Source organism: Podarcis liolepis, assembly GCF_965112155.1.
Source record: "Podarcis liolepis genome assembly, chromosome: 1".
NCBI classification, from domain to species: Eukaryota; Metazoa; Chordata; class Lepidosauria; order Squamata; family Lacertidae; genus Podarcis; species Podarcis liolepis.
This window is the reverse complement of record NC_139554.1, coordinates 85327209-85343067: the sequence shown is the minus strand read 5'-3', so window position 1 is coordinate 85343067 and position 15859 is coordinate 85327209. Positions and strand designations below refer to the sequence as shown.

The 15859-nt window shown below is 50.5% G+C and overlaps 2 protein-coding genes across 3 annotated transcripts in view; one reads left to right on the top strand and one right to left on the bottom strand.

Annotated features, from left to right (window-relative positions):
- Positions 1 to 1537: 1537 nt before the first annotated feature.
- On the top strand, positions 1538 to 13939 carry LOC310705924 (uncharacterized protein). The gene is made up of 7 exons (XM_083500917.1): positions 1538 to 2102; positions 5689 to 5895; positions 6860 to 7030; positions 8020 to 8151; positions 9579 to 9751; positions 11683 to 11949; positions 13168 to 13939. Exons 1-7 carry the CDS (start codon positions 1616 to 1618, stop codon positions 13363 to 13365), a joined length of 1635 nt encoding a protein of 544 aa, XP_083357043.1. The 5' UTR covers positions 1538 to 1615; the 3' UTR covers positions 13366 to 13939.
- Positions 13940 to 14666: 727 nt separating this feature from the next.
- Positions 14667 to 15859, bottom strand: part of ABCB6 (ATP binding cassette subfamily B member 6 (LAN blood group)) — a 29245-nt gene continuing 28052 nt past the window's right edge. For both annotated transcript variants that reach the window (XM_083499026.1, XM_083499027.1), the window contains exon 20: positions 14667 to 15571. In XM_083499026.1, coding sequence (XP_083355152.1) covers positions 15283 to 15571 — 289 coding nt within the window. In that variant the 3' untranslated portion in view covers positions 14667 to 15282. The remainder of the gene's footprint in view (positions 15572 to 15859) is intronic.

Below are 15859 nucleotides of genomic sequence, written 5' to 3'. Positions count from 1 at the left end.
AAGATTGTCTTCCATAAACATGGTTTTACCAATGAGTCCGTGACTGTGGAGGCCAATTCTGGATCCACACGTCCTTCCACAGTGGGGACATTGGTTTCCCGGCGGGAGTTGATCAGGTGTGGATTTGCCAAGCTTCTTAGCACGTTTCTCCCTTGCGTTCTGAGTTCGAGAGTATAACCAGCATGAGTCCTGTTGGGCTCCATCGTGCTCCTTTCCGTCCAAGATGCTGATGCCAGGCCTATTTGACGCTCCCCCATCTGCCACTCTTGGGATGGTCATTTGTCCTCCCTCCCCTCAAGCTTCAGAGCATTGGACTCTGGCCCCACGGCCGGCCCTATCTGCCACACTGATGTTCTTTGGGACACAGTGGGACTTACTTCCGAGTAAACACGCGTGGGTTTGCACTCGGGTCAGAAGGCGTCCAACGTGGGGCCTGCAACCGAGGGGAGGGCTCTATTGCTGCCATCGTAGGGAGTCCAGGTCGGCGCATGACGCTCTTAGGCAGCCGCAGCAGCAGCTCCCAATTAAGCCTGCAGATAACAAAAACACGAGTGCGCACGCGCACTCTGGGGCAGCCGCCTTCTTCCCGCCCCGTCGGGCCACGGGCTGCAATAACAGCGAGAGAGGGACCGGGCAATGTACGGAACAGTTCAGCGTCGGGGGATGAAGTCGGGAGAGCTCTTTCGGCAACCCAAATAATTCGGTTTTCCCCAGCACAGGGCGCGCCTCCGTCCAAGTCATGCTCACCTTCATTCATTCATGAAAGAGGCCGTTGTTGCCTTCAGAAGCGCAGTGTTCAATATATACCGGCTGTGAACGTGGATTATTTCAATTCAGGTTTAATATGAGGGAAGTTAGTAACACGGGTCTCGCCCCTCCGGGTGTGAGCTGGAGACAGTCTTCGCACTGAGCTTATGCTCAAGAGTTCTGTGCCCCTTGGAACGATGTTTCCATTAATTGGAACGGGAAACAGGAAAGCCACACTAACAGCCCAAGCCTTACCACTTCTACTCAGATATAAACCCTCGAAAATTCAACGGGCCAGGTGCGAATTGTTGCGTAAGACATCGACTCTCCTTTTTGTGTGGGGAGAGGTCGACCTGGATAACTCTCCTGGGTGTCCATCCATGTCCTACCGATGGTTAATGATGACAAACACACTCTCCACATGTTTGGAGGTCCTTTTCTTCATTGTTGCTGTACATTTTTCAGGGCTGGGCAGTTTAGAAATCTGAAAAATAACTATGCCTTTCCTCGCGTTGCCTCCTTCCTCTTGACCCGCAGGCGCCCAACTGGGGGGGGGGGTCTAAATCTGTCCTGGTGGATTCTTGTCGTTCTCCGTGTGGACAGCAGACGAGGGCGCCGGGAGAGGAACGAGCCGCCCCGTCGGAGAGAAGCAGCAGGGGCAGCAGGGTGGGGCAATAGGAGCTGCCCAGGAAGCAGCAAAAGGGGACGCGGGGCTGGGAGGGACGCAGTCCTTGGCTCCCCCCCACCCGCAGCCACCTCCGTCTCTCCTCCTCCTCCTGTCGGGGCAGGGCGGGGACTCGGAGCCCCGCTGGCCGGGCAGAGCGCGCGGAGCTGCTGCGGGGCGCACGGCGAGGGCTCCAGCCGCCCCATGGCCCCGCTGCTGTTGGCGCTGGCCGCTGCCTCCCTCGCTTGGCCGTGCGCGGCCGCCCCGTCGGGGAACCGCTTCTCCGAGGCGCGGGTGGCGCGCTGGGCGGCGGCGGCGCTTCGGCACGTGGCGGCGGCGCAGTGTCCCGAGCGCGGCGGGCTCTTGCCGCGGCCGCAGTGCCAGCGCCTGGCGCGCCTTTCCCAGGGGCCCGGGCCCGCCGTCTATGTCTCCGAGCCCGCCCGCCCGGGCCACAAGGTGCGGGCGCTGCTGCCCGACGGCTGGGGAGACAGGCCCGGCGCTCCGCCCTTCGTGGCCGGCCGCAACCAGAGCGGCAGCCCGCTGCGCCCCACCGGCGCGCCCTCCGCGCAAGACGCCATCCTCGTGCTGGACCCCACCCCGGGCGCCAACTTCGGCCACCCGCTCCTGCTCTTCTATGTCGACTTCAACGTCAGCCCGCGCCGGTGCCGGAGTCGCGACAGCCTCTACGTGGGTGAGTGAATGCCGCATCCTCAGGCCACGCGCGCCCCGTGGGCGACCACTCCCAGCAGAGAACATATTGGCTTGCGCCCATCCCACCCCAGGCTTCCTATTTCCTCCTGTTCCATGGTGCCAGGACCCAGATCAGATCTGGCATTTGTGCTCAAATCTGCCCGCATTTCAACCCTAAACTACAAGGAGCAATCTACAGAGGAGCCTGATCCTAAGCATATGCAGAACGCATATGCAGAACCGCCCCCAGCATCTGATCTGCGCTGTAAAGGCGTCCACATCAGATGATCCGGCATAAAATAAGGTGGTTTAAATAAACGTTGTACAGCGGTTAGATATCTAGTCATATCTGAGGCCCAGTGCCGCTCTGGTTTACAAAACAGGCACTTGCACCTACCCTTCCCCAAGATTCAGTATCCCAACTGCTGCACCCTGTGACCCGCCTTATCCTCGGGACATGCTTTTCTCACGAAAATTACTGACTGTGTTTATGCACCTTAATCCTCCTCCTGGTGTTCTTCCTCACGCACTGGATCACCTCTTCAGATATTTTGTAGCTTCTTTTTCAGCATCGCTTGGGGCAGAGTGCCCTTTGCCCCAGTATCTTAAAAGACAGGGAAGAGAATGTTGGGGCTGGAGATAAACTGTCCAATAAATTTTCCACTGAGGATGGGCTAATCTGGAATTAATTAAAAGCAGTTTTTATATTTGATTGATTGATTGATTGATTGATTAAAAGCATTTCTAGGCTGCTTAATATTTAAAAACCTCTAAACAGTGTACAGAAATCCACAAAATAGAAAATTAGACAGTGTCCTAAAAACAGATAGAACATTAAAAAAACAGCAACCCAGGAAAACAGTTATTATAGAATCAGGGATTCAGGAAAAGCTTGAGCCAATAGATATGTCTTTTCAAGAAAATCAGCTGATGGATGATACTTCAGGTATGGCAGAGGGAGAGACGTTACGCAATGTTTGGGGTTGCAAGATGATGTCCTCCCAGATAAGACTGAGGAGTGATTTGGGGTCTCCACCTTGTGACTTGTCTCGGTTGCTCGAGGGATCTAGTTGCCTGCTCTGCAGTAATCCTGGCTCTTCCTCTTTGCCAGACACTGATTTCCATGGTAGGAGCTAAAAGCAGGGTAGAGGGTTTGGTGTGAGATGTGAGTAGCACCTGCTTACTATGGACTGGTCTTTGGGTTCCCTCTGATCCTATGAGCCAGTGAAATCTGGAAGGAAGGCTGCCTGGCTTCTCCAGCGTCCTCCTTTCACATATGCTCCTGTTCTCATCTCCTCTGCCTTCCACACACATGCTTTTATAACTGCAATTGGCAAGTGCAGTTGGGACTGTCGGGGCCCCAACAGTGTCTGCTTTCCATCAATGAGTTGTATGTGACGCTGTCCCTAGCTCAGTGTTTGTGTCAGTCCTGTATGCAGTGGCATCCTGAGACCAGCCGGCAGGGGTTACTTGGAGAATTTGGGATAGCCAAGAGAGAGGATCTACTGCTGGAGGGGCATCTCCAGTTCCCTCCTGATCCTGGGACGCGCTGGGGAAAACTCCATCCCTACAGCCTTACACCCCTACATCAGAGGAAGAGTTTGGTACAGGAAAGTTAGAAGGTGCTGCAGTGCAAAGGGTGACAGGTGGGAGGCTCAGTTGGGTGGAATCTCTCTCGGCATGACTGTCATTGATGGGCTAATACTCAGGGTGTCTTTCAGGGCTTAGTATGAATCAGGGTTTAGCCCTTTGAACACAGGAATCCCCGAATCTGTGATATAAGATATGTGACAGGCAGAAATCAGCCAAATACTTGTGCTAGTGCAATAGGATTCCCGCCCCGCTGTGCCATCCCCAAATCTGATCCAGAGGGTTGAGGGGAACACCCAGAACAGATTTAGGGGGTGTGCAAAGGGGAGGAGAGGGAGAAAGCATTACATTGTGCAAGAATTCCTTGCTCTTTGGCGCTGAAAACCACAGTTTATCTGAGCCCAGGGAGCGTTTCCTTCACATCAGTCTTTCTTGCCGACGTTGAAAAGTAGGATTGTTGTTCTAATCCAAAACCGTCTCACCTGGGAGTAAACTCCATTGAATTCCATATGATTTGCTTCCGAGTAGACATAGTAGTTTAGTTAGACATGCTTAGTTAATTAATTGATTTGTTCTATGTAAATGAGGAAATAAAAAAATTCTGAAAGCAGGGAAAGCATCCTTAAAAAGAAATATATTTATGTGCATTATTGTATATTGCAAGTCCCATATTAGAAGATATTTTCACTCATGTGGCTGAGACAACAGAGGAGAAATGCATCTTCTTTCTTTTAAAAATAATTAACCTTCATTATTTTAAAATGATTAACTTTTTTTTAGTGTGATTAATCATGGAGTCCTTTTTTTAGCCTATCAGAAATGTGTTTTAATCCATCAGCCTTGTGAATTAATTGGCCAAGCACTGCAGCCTAACTGGCAACCGACTCCTTTCTTATCCTCTCCATTTTTGGAGGGAGTTTTATACCCCATACTTTACACCTCTAGGAGGAAATCCTCTTTTATTCTGCTTGGGGAGACAAGATTCTGACTTGGTTCTGCAGAGTTTTCAGTAGAGATGTAGTATGCACAGGTGATTATGGCTTGTTGTTTTAATATTTTTATTGAAGTTTTAGATAATATATACAAACAAGAATGCAAAAAATATTGTGAACCCCCAGCAAAACAGGAGGCAAGTGGTCATAAACAGTATATAATGAGACAAAATAAAGAAAAACAAGATGTATATTTTCTCTGGTCTTTCCACAGGGTTGAGGGTGTTGCACATGAATGCTCTATAAACTGCTCATCAATCACAACTGAAGCAAAGATTCATTCCCATCACCTGTTCCACAGAATCTACTAATTTGTTGGAACCTTTCTAAACTCTGCTTGTCCCATGGAGAAATTAAGAAAATTAAACCATGCACTAAAATAAAATAATATTAATGTATATATAACAATATATTATTCTGTGTCCAGGGTAGCTTTCTACCAGCTCCATCTGGTATGCCAGCTGAGACCCTGCCTGCCTGTGCACTGTCTCGCCAGAGTGGTACATGCTCTGGTTATCTCCCACTTGGACTACGGCAATGCACTCTGCGCAGGGCTACCTTTGAAGGTGACTGGGAAACTACAACTAATCCAGAATGCGGCTGTCAGATTAGTGACTGGGAGTGGCCACCAGGCCATTTAACACTGGTTCTGAAAGACCTCCATTGGCTCCTGGTACATTTCTGAGCACAATTCGAAGTCTTGATGCTGACCTTTAAAGCCCTAAACACCCTTGGTCCAGTATACCTGAAGGAGCGTCTCCGCCCCCATCATTCAACCCAGACACTGAGGTCCGGCTCCGAGGGCCTTCTGGCGGTTCCCTCATTGCAAGAAGTGAAGCTACAGGGAACCATGCAGAGGGCCTTCTCGGTAGTTGCACCTGCCCTGTGGAACGATGTCAAGGAAATAAACAACAATCTGACTTTTAGAAGACACCTGAAGGCAGCCCTGTATAGGGAACTTTCTCAGTAGGTTTTATTCTGGACATGTTTGTTCTTTGCCTGCAGGCGGCTACGAATGCTTGATTCCAGCCCAGAGGAGCCGCTGTGAGAACCAGCTGAAGCGCCGACCGGGCCGTGGCAAGGGAAGGAGCCAGCGGTCTGTGGGACGTATCCGCCGCGAGGAGCCCCCCGTCGGTCTCTGTGAGATCCATTTCTTGCCCATGGTAGTGGTGGCACAGGACCCCAAGCACCTGCAAAGGCTGAACTGCGTGGGTAAGTCCCTGGATTGGATGGGCAGTGGGGTGGAGGGGGGCGGGGTTACAGGATCAGGATTGTAAACCACAAAGGAGACTCCCCCACTTTCAGGATTTAGGAAGTCCAAAGCTTGGTAAGTGGGCAGTGGAGGAAGAGGGGATGCAGCAGGTAGATGACAGTCTTGTGCAGTGGTTAGATTGCGTGGTTAGGACCTGGGAGACTGAGGTTCAAATCCCCACTCAGCCTTGAAGCTCATAGGGTGACCTTGGGCCAGTCACTGTCTCTCAGCCTAACCTACCTGGTTGTGAAGACAAAATGGGAAGGGGGAGAACAATGTGACCACCTTTTTATTTATTTATTTATTTCAACAGTTTATATACCGCTTAACACCTTAGTCCATAAGCAGTGTACAGTAAGGTTAAAAAGATACACTAATCAGTTAAAACTGTAAAAAAGCAGAAAACTTTCTTAAAGTGCCTGCTGAAACAGAAAAGGTCTTCAATAGGTGTTGGAATCTCAGCTGGAAGGGAGCACCATAGAACTGGAACTTCATTGTCCCAAGTTTGCCCTTGGCCTAGGGCACCTCGACTCACCAATCATTTTCTTATTTCCTGTGTCCAGAGGTGGATCTACTTTGAAACAAATGAAGTTTGAGCTTCAGGGCCCCGAATCCTGGCAGCGCCCCAGAAGTAACTTCCGTCCCCATCGCTTAAAAAAATAATGGGTCTCTTAGACCCCATATGAGTGGATTCATTTTTTGTTGTCTATATTTCAATAATCCCAAGGTCTGAGAGTCCGTAGCTCAGATGTTGTAAAGGTGTGGTGATCTGTTGTGGAACAACCCCTTTGAAGATGATAACAGTGGTTATCCAGACCTCGTTGCGAAGGGGCCCCCATGAGAGTTCAGGTGTCTGTCTGGGTCTGTTGGACCTGAGATTCTTTCCCCTCCTGCCGTCCTACTACACTTCCTTTTCTTTCCCAGATCTCCGTGGATACAGCCCCTGCCCGGAGCCCCTGCCCCTTGCGAGCTCCAGCTCCACGGCCGCTTACTGCGAACTCAACAAGAACACGCGGCGATGCCACCGGCAGCAGCTTCCGTTGTACAAGTCTTGCCGCATGTACCAGACGTGTGACCACGCAGTGCTGATTGCAGGTGAGAAGTGGTGCCTGGGGGCTGCAGGGAGCTGCTGGTTCTGGGAATCAGAAGCCATCAGTGGTGTGAGGTGATTTTTTTCTTAGGGTAACAGTTAGGGCCAGAGGCACAAGCTTGTGAGGGCGATTGAGGGAGGGGGCGACATTGTGTGTGAGAGAGCATCGAGCCTCCCTCCCTAAGCTGTTACACAGAACAAAAGAATTTACCATGAAAATCCTTGAAACGAGAAGTAATCGACTATAGAATAACAAAAATCAAAAAATAAACTGGAATTGAACAAGAACTTAACGAGATGCCGGCTACAAAACTCGAGTTCTTGTTTAATTGAGGGATTTTCACGGTAATTTCTTGGTTCCATGACTGTCTTTTTTTTCACTGGTCCCTCCCTAAGCTGGGCTGAAGCTTCCCAGGCCAGGTGGGCTTTGGGAAGGTGGTGGAAGGACTCTTGGGCCTGGTCGGAGCATCGCGCCTCCATCCCTAAGCTGGCAGAAGCTTCCTGGGCTTTGGGAAGGAGGCACCAGGCTTTAATACTTCAATATTCTAATTTAGCGGGGACATTTAGGGGACTAGCCTAGTGCCCCAGTCCACTGACCACACACCACTGCAAGCCAGTGAATTTGGCTTGCAGTGCTTGCACTGCATTTGGCCAGCGGATGGATGAGGGTGAATCTGAGTGAAGGCTCAGCCTTGTGGTGCGTCAGCTCATTGGTCCACCTAGCTGAGTATTGGCCACTCTGATTGGCAGTGGCTCTCCAAGGCTTCAGACAGTGGACATGCCCAACCTTATCTGGAGATGCCGGGGATTGAACCCGGCTCTTTCTGTGTGCAAGTATATGCTCTGCTACTGAGCTACAGCTTTGTTCTACTGGGCATGAGCCCCTTGTCTCCTTGAGGGGCAGTGTTAGTGCTCCTATGCCCCTTGCAACCAGCTTCAGCCTCTCTTCCACCATGTTTTCCCCCCTGGATTGCTTACCGTGCTTCTCTCCCAGGTGGCTGGCAGGAGCAGGTCACCTACCCCCACCATGCGCAGAACCTGCTGCTCTTCTACCAGATGCTTCGACGGAACGGCTTCCGCCAAGAGCACATCAAGGCCTTCTTCGCGAGCGAGGGGCAGGCCTCAGGTACCAGTACAAAAGAGAGCTAGCTGTCGGCTGCAAGGGTGGGACGGGGCTCTTGGTTTCCTTAGGGGGGTGGGTGACTTTTCAGTGCCCATAGGTAGGGCTGGGCAATAATCTGGTTTTCAACATTGTGATAAAGCGCCAGCTAAATATTGTGATAGACTGATATATCATGATGTCTAAAATAAGAAGGGAGGAGGAGATAAGGAGGGGAGAAAGAAGCAGTTGATATACTTTGCCCGGCCCTACAGCTGAGCAAGTCCCCATGCCACTCCTGCTCACGTGAGCTGGAGGGACTTCCTTAAATTTCAGCATCAGCTAGCTTCACAAAACCGTGCTTTCTGCTGGCTGCTTCCAGGCGCAGGTGCGCACACACAAACACACACACACACACACACACACACACACACACACACACAGAGAGAGAGAGAGAGAGAGAGAGAGAAGAGAGGGAAGAGCATCTGCTCATTCAACTCAGGGAGACACAGAAGCACTGGGTAGTTTCCTGTTTTCCCCAAAATTGTGATTTTTGCATAATGCGCGCGCGCGCACACACACGTGATTCACGATATATTGCCGGGTCATTGATTTTGAAACATTTAGCACAATGTGGCCTAGAAACTGGTTTTGGTTGATGTATCAGTATATCCCCCCAGCCCTACTCAGGGGTGTCGGGACGCCATGAGCTGCTCTTCAGAGGCAAGACTCTGTTCCTGGCACTTCCTTCTCCCTGCCACCAAGGTTCTGCATGGGGGGGGGGTGTATTGCATTTCAGAGTGTCCCCCTACTTGTCCATCCCACTTGAGAAAATGCTGGGTGTGAATGCATCTAGCCCTGGCGAAATCTCGCCTTTGCGTTACATGTCCCTGCAAAAATTACAGGCCTGCACGGCATGGACCAAACCACCTGTGGGGCATTTTGCAGAGTGGGCTAATGAGAGAGCCTAGTAAATATTCCCATGCTGCTCCCAACTCTGGCCCCTTCCCAGATGAGCAGGATGTGGTGGCAGGGAGCAAGTGGTGGTTGGAGGAATGAGGATGCCACAGGGAAGGTGTTCCCAAACTGTGGTCAAGCTTCTTTCAGGTGGTTCGCATTAAATACTCAATTGTATTTTAATGCTTCTTCGTTTTTCTTTCCTTGCATTTTATTACATTACAGTTTGAATTGACAGAACACAATAAAATGCAACATATAAGAAGGACTCGGAATACAGCTTGAAAAATCAGGCAGCATCTAGCATGGTGTATTCCAATTGGTACAACAGGCAGAAAAAAACATTAAGTGGTGTGTCAAGACCAATGGTTTTTGGGTGGTCTGGGGGGGGGGGACTGCTGCTTTGGTGTACAAGACTAGAGTGGGTTGGAGGGAGGAGACAGGCCTTTGGGGCACGGGATTAGCAGATCCCTCTCTCCCTCTTCTTTTCCGGACAGTGACTGTGGAGATGGGCGACGTGCACCCAGCCACTGAGAAGCTGGCCATTCGCTCCCACCTGGCTCTGGTCTGCAGGAGCCTCCACTGCGCCGACTCGCTGGTGCTCTACCTCAACAGCCCAGCAGCCAGCGATGGCACCATGCTGCTGTGGGATGCCAACCGTAATGGCATTGTAAGTGGGGGGTCAGGGCTGGAAGCCAGGGAGAGGCTGTCTAGGAGGAGCAGGGCAGCACTTGCCCATGGAGCTGCCAACATTGGTTGTCCTAGTGTCTGTACTCTCTTTACGAAACATCACAAGCCATTTTTTGATTGAATGATTGATTGATTGAATTTATATACCACCCTATACCCGGAGGTCTCAGGGTGGTTCACAGAAAAGATCACAGTATATAAAATCAAAATAAGTACAATAACCTAATAACACCTCCCCCAAAAGAGCCACATTTCAAAAGGGTGTAGGAGACAAAATGAACCTGCTGCTGTTTTCTTTCTTTGAGGATTTTTTTTTAAATTGCCAAGCCAAGCTGATCTATCATCATTGTTGAGGTATGATGGGAATGGTCCAGTTTTTTTAGCCCTTTGGCCTTAGCTATGATAGGAGGAAGGTTCTATCCCATCCTCTGTCTCCACTATTGATATCAACCCTCTCCTACTGGAATTTTGCATGTGTAGCCAAAACCCTCCAGAGCTTAAGGATGGATGGGGTGTGTATTATCAGAGGATGGTGGGGTGGCATGATGGATCCAGGTATGACATCACTGTAGGAGGAGAGAAGGGTATGTGCCTCTTCCCTCTCTCCCTCCCACCCCCACCCCCTCTGGTGCACAACCTCTACATGTGAATTAATGTGTGGGGGCACAAGAAATACAGAACCGCACAAGTTACAAAGTGGTGCTGCTTATTTCACAGCCGGGATATCATCTCTTGGGGCACATCTCTTGCCAATTTATTGGGGGGAGTAACCCACCAGGTAAGTTAGGCAGAGGCAGAGAGAGATCAGAGGGAGAAATACATCGAGGAAATGGTCTAAATTAGTCCCCATGAGCAATGCTATTCAATATATTATTTTGTCAAGGAGTCTGTGGCTCTGCCCAGGAATTGTCTCCAGGTGGATTGAGACAGCCATACGCTGACCCATAGAAATCCAATAGGAAACCCGTCATGGTGTTCTTCATTGCTCCTCACTTTTAAAAAGTTAGAATTTTGAATCCGTGACAATAGCCACAGCCACAGGCCACCTACCCAGTGGTCAGCCAAGCACTGATGAATGTTGCTTGTTGGGAAAAGCTACAGGTTGGTGCAGAATGAAGCAAGCAGCAGCAGCAGCAGGTTAACTTACAAGTAAAACCGCTTGGAGGTTTTACAGCAGTCAAGCGGTATATGCACCTCGTTAAATGAATGAATCCTACTTCATCATGCTACATCCCGAAAAGGATCTTGGCTATTGATGCTAATGTAACCTGCTTAGCCGAGCAGGGAATGGGAATGCTAACGATATAAAGGAGACTTTCACTCATGCATTTATCACATGGGGGTAAGCCATGATCAATTGCTGGCAGGGAGCAGTGAAGTCGGGGTGCCAAGTGAACCCAACTGGGGCAGGGAAATGTGGGGCGGCTGCCTAAGATGCTTGTGCACACATACAAAGCGGCACCATCCCTTCTCAAAGGCCTGCATTTGGCCATTTGCCAAGTTTCCTTTGGGGTTTCCTAGGCTGGAAATGGAAAGTGAAGTGAGCCACTTTTGGCAGTTGGGTGGTGGAGGAGGAGGAGGTCATCCCACCTGTCCCAGCATGTCCTGGGAAGCCCGACTGGAGGAAGGAGAGATGTTGACAGAACTGCAGGTGGAGGCTGCAGCCCTCTCCTCTCCTCTGTTCCCTTCAAAGGGCCGTCCAGCTCTTTCATGTGTGCCTGCAGGGAGAAAACAACACCGGCCTTTGCAGTGGGTGCTCGCCCTGTCTTGCTCTTCCCCATTTAATCCGCTCCTTTTAACTCCCAGGCAGTGGAATCCCCTTGATCTCCCAACTGTGGAGCGGGGAGGGGTGTGCATGTGTGTCAGTGACCAAGGGGCAGGTGCTGATGAGCTGTCCCTTCCCTGCAACAGGCAGATCCTAAGGAGCGGTACCCCATCTCGGAGCTGCTAGCAGACTTGGAGAGCTGCAATGCTCGCCGGGTTCTCCTCTTCCTTGACCAGAGCTATCCGGGGCCACTGACGAAGAAGCTACGGGCATCACGGCGCCATCCCAATGTGGTGCTCATACGTAGCACCACCACTGCCACTGCCACCACTACCGCCAGCGGTGGGTCGGCTTTTGCCGAGTTCTGGGCCGGACTGCAGCCCGACCAGTGCCTCCTCCAGCATTTGTTGCCGGTAAGTGCCATGGAAGGAAGGTGGGCTGTGATTGTTCGGAGTCCAAGGCTTGGTGTTTGCAGAGCATAGGAACATATGGAGTCAGGCTAATTGTCCAATGTTGTCTACTCTGGCAGTGGCTCTCAGGTTTCATGTTGCCTGCTGTCAGGTCCTTTTAACTGGGGACACTGGGTTTCGAACCTGGTACCTTCTGCATGCATATGCTCTGCCATCAATTTATGGTCCCTCAAGAGATGTTAGTTCTGGACATAATACCAGGAGGCTCAAAATAGTGACTAGAAAGCCCGTCCTCAAATTGGTTTTTGGCAGGTGGCATTAGCAACAGGTGTCTCTCCAGTTCAAAGTGGCCGCTTCTAGTGGCAGCATCACTAACTGGGTGGCAGCACTCCCTGGGCTCTACTCCCAGTTCCAGGGGAGGGGAGAGGGGAGTAGGGACATTGGTGCTTGGCCAATTAACATAGATGAAAACTGGCCTGAGCTGTCCAGCAAGTTCAGGGCAGATCAAGGCTCCTGGTAAGGCCAAGTCATCTTATGCACCATCTTGCAACCAGTTTGGTTTCTCCTCTGTGTGTAGGGAAAGAGTTGGGAATCAATTGGGCAGCACGGCAGACTGAGAAATAAATGCTTAGGTGTAGAGGCAGCAATGCTGAAAACTAGAACTTGGCAAATGGCCAGAGCCAACCTTTGCTCATGTAACTGACACACAGGCCATCTGGGATGACAATTAGAGAATGACATCTGAAGTTTGTGGAAGGTAGCTTGGACTAAAGGAGTCTTTTGATGTGCAATATGGCACCTTTGGAAAGAAAAATGTGTGTTTTGTTACATCCCAATTAGTTTTACTGCTCAAAAACAGACCATTGCCATTAAAAGGAAAAAAGGTGTGTACATTCAAGGTAGTTTGAACTGATTTTTTTTAATCAAGTGCAATGGATCCAGGCTAAATTGGTTAATTCCAAGTGATGGCACAGGGTTGGATGCAACAAATAAAGGAAGTCACTGAAACTTACCATTTTTAGAGCATGTGGAAGCCAGCCAGGCAGGCTTAATTCAGTTTGCTTTCCTGGCCATCCTTACAGGCCGATTGTATAAGATACTGAGATAATGTACCTGAAACACTGATGCTTTGGAAGTGCTATATCAGCATTAATGCTGACGACGGATTGAGTTGTGGCCCAGGGCAACCTTAAGTGAAGCAATCTCTCTCGTTCCTTGCAGGTGGGTCCATGGTCTGCAGTCTTTGGCTCGGGCACCCCAGCCCAGCTGCTCAACGTCTCATTGGCAGGGGCGCCCTGCCACTCTGTGCCACCCCTGGGGGAAGAGGAGCGCCAGCGCCGCTACCAAGGCTGCCAGAACCTTCCTACCATGTTGTGGTACCAGAGTAGGCACCAGCAGCTGCAACAGGACGACGACTGAGCCTCAGCGGGGTGCTGCCTTGGGACTTTCCTCAAGACTGGAGCCCCACTGACCCTTCCCCCACCCCCCATGAGGTTCTTCTTGGCTTCGGAGGACATGGGTGGCGTTAGCGACAGCTAACAGACAGGATTGTTGCTGTGCAAACTGCCGCACAGGACCCTCAAAAGCCGCTTCCGGCAGCCAGAGCTAAAAGAAGCCAGGTACACACACACATATATAAATATATATATAGCCAAGCCTATTCTGGCATCTTCAGATATGGCCAAGCATGCGGACGGAAGCAGTAGGGTGACAATCATTGCTAGACTAGTAAGTCAGAGCACCACAGAAATATGGGAAGAGCAAGTGGGGAACAGCAGCTCCCCTAATGCAGACACTGTGCTGTACAACCCCCCCCCCCGAAATATGGCAGTTTCCTCCCCCCCCCTCTTTCACTTGGGAGCTAAAGTTGAAGAACTCTTGCATGTAAACCCTAAAGCACCCTCTGCTGAGAGAGATTGTGGGAATGGGGAATGTGCTGTAAAACAACCAGCCCCTTCAATAAAAGGGCCACTGTTCTTGGCTTCCTCCTTCAGTTGCTGTTTTAACTTGTTGTGGTGCCTTCTTGGAGTTAGAAGCAGTAAGGCAACAAACTCATGTCTGACGCTGCAAAGATAAAGCTGAAACTGATCAGAACTAGGGATTGGCTCCTTTTCCCCTCTGTGTCTGTTACTCTCTCCAGCGCTAGGCCCATGGATAGTTCTGTCTAAAGATCTAGGGGCAGAATTTCCAGAGTCTTGGCCAGGGCCACCATCACTTGCCCACACAACCCAAGACTGCCTGGAGCTGAATAGCTTTACAGTAGGAACCATTTAGGTCCTTCTGAAAGCAGCCTCCATAGAGCCACCAAACAGAAAAGCAGCTACCTGGCCTGGGTAGGCGATAGAGAGGCGTTTCTTATTATTTTTCTGTGCCCTGCTCTTCCTTTCTACCCTGTCTCCGTGACTCCAGGTCCCCTCTTGTTTTTCCATGTCCTTGTAGTCAAGGGATCCAAGTAAACCAGACCCATTTGAGAAGCACTTTCTCTCTGTGCTCTCCGTTGTGCAGAAGTGAGAAGGGTCTCCATCCCATTTGCCTGCCAGCCAAAACTCCTTTGAGATAGGGAACCTGTTGTTGTCAGCATGACTCCAAGCTCCCAGCTTGGCCCAATAAGGATGATGGGAGTTGTAGTCTGCCAACATCTGGAGGGGGGTCATGGGGTTACCCTAATCCTTTTCGAATCCTTCTCCCCCGCAGGCAAAACTAGAAACGGGATCCAGGGATCTGAAAACACTTTTTCGAGTTTATGAAAATTAAAACGGGACACCTCAAAATCAGAACTTACAAAAACACACACACAGCCATTCTGCAGGCTTCTCCCTCTGTGGTTGTATACAAAGTGCTGGCAAATGTTCACGCATGCCCCCCACCTCCACACTCCATTCATCTTTGCAAGGGAAGGCATTTTGCTGGGGAGAACAGTGAGGCAAGGCAGCCCTGGTCCCTGCCTCCCCCCACCCCCCACCCCTTTCACAATTCCCTGATAATACACCTGGATCACCAAGCAACAGCTTTCCCAGGAATGCTGGCAGTAGCTTGGAGAATATACTCTGAAGTTGCTCTAGCACTACGTGCAGGTCCTGCTCATGAAGAACTGCATGCTGGGAACCGTACGCAGCCTGAAGTCTTCCTCTAGTTTGGTCTCCATGGCTTCACTGCTAACTTGGTGGATCATCTGTGTGCTTTGGGTGCCTGAGCATTTCCCCCTTTATGCCATACAGAGGAGGTTCAGAAATCTAACAGCAGAGGTGGCAGCTGCTGCCTTTTTGGCTTCGAAGCCACATCCTTGCAGGATTTGCTGTTGTCACTGTCAGCTGCTCAGTAGTTCTCGTTGCTTGGCTATGATTCTGTGCTTGCCTCTTCTTCCTCCCCCTCTCCCTCCTCTGTCTCCCCCTCTCCCTCCTCTGTCTCCCCCTCTCCCTCCTCTGTCTCCCCCTCCTGCTCCCTCTCCTCTGTCTTTTCACTGGTTGCAGAGGCAGAGCCTTCCTCGCTTCCTGCTTTGGTCGAAGCACTGGCCTTGCTTTCTGCAGTAGACTCAGCACTGATCTTGCTCTCCACCTCCGTGTCACTTCCTTGTTGCAGCCACATGTCAGAGTAGATGCCACCTTTGTCCACTAGCTGGTCGTGCCTGTTAAAGGGGCAGAGAGAGTTAATTTCACAAGGCTCCATACCAGGTATGCCCCCTTCGTCCCTCAGAAGCATCCACAGACCCACAATTTGCTCGCCTTCATTGTGGATCCTTTTGAAGATACACAGCCAAACTCTGTGGCCATTCTGCTTGTAAAACTCTGATGGCCTTAAAGTGCTTGCGATCCGCCTAACTTATACAGATTGCAAACATAAAAATAAAAAATCCTTGGCTGGATTGCTGGTTATAAATCTTACTTTATAATTTTTAGCACTTGGCATGGCTAAG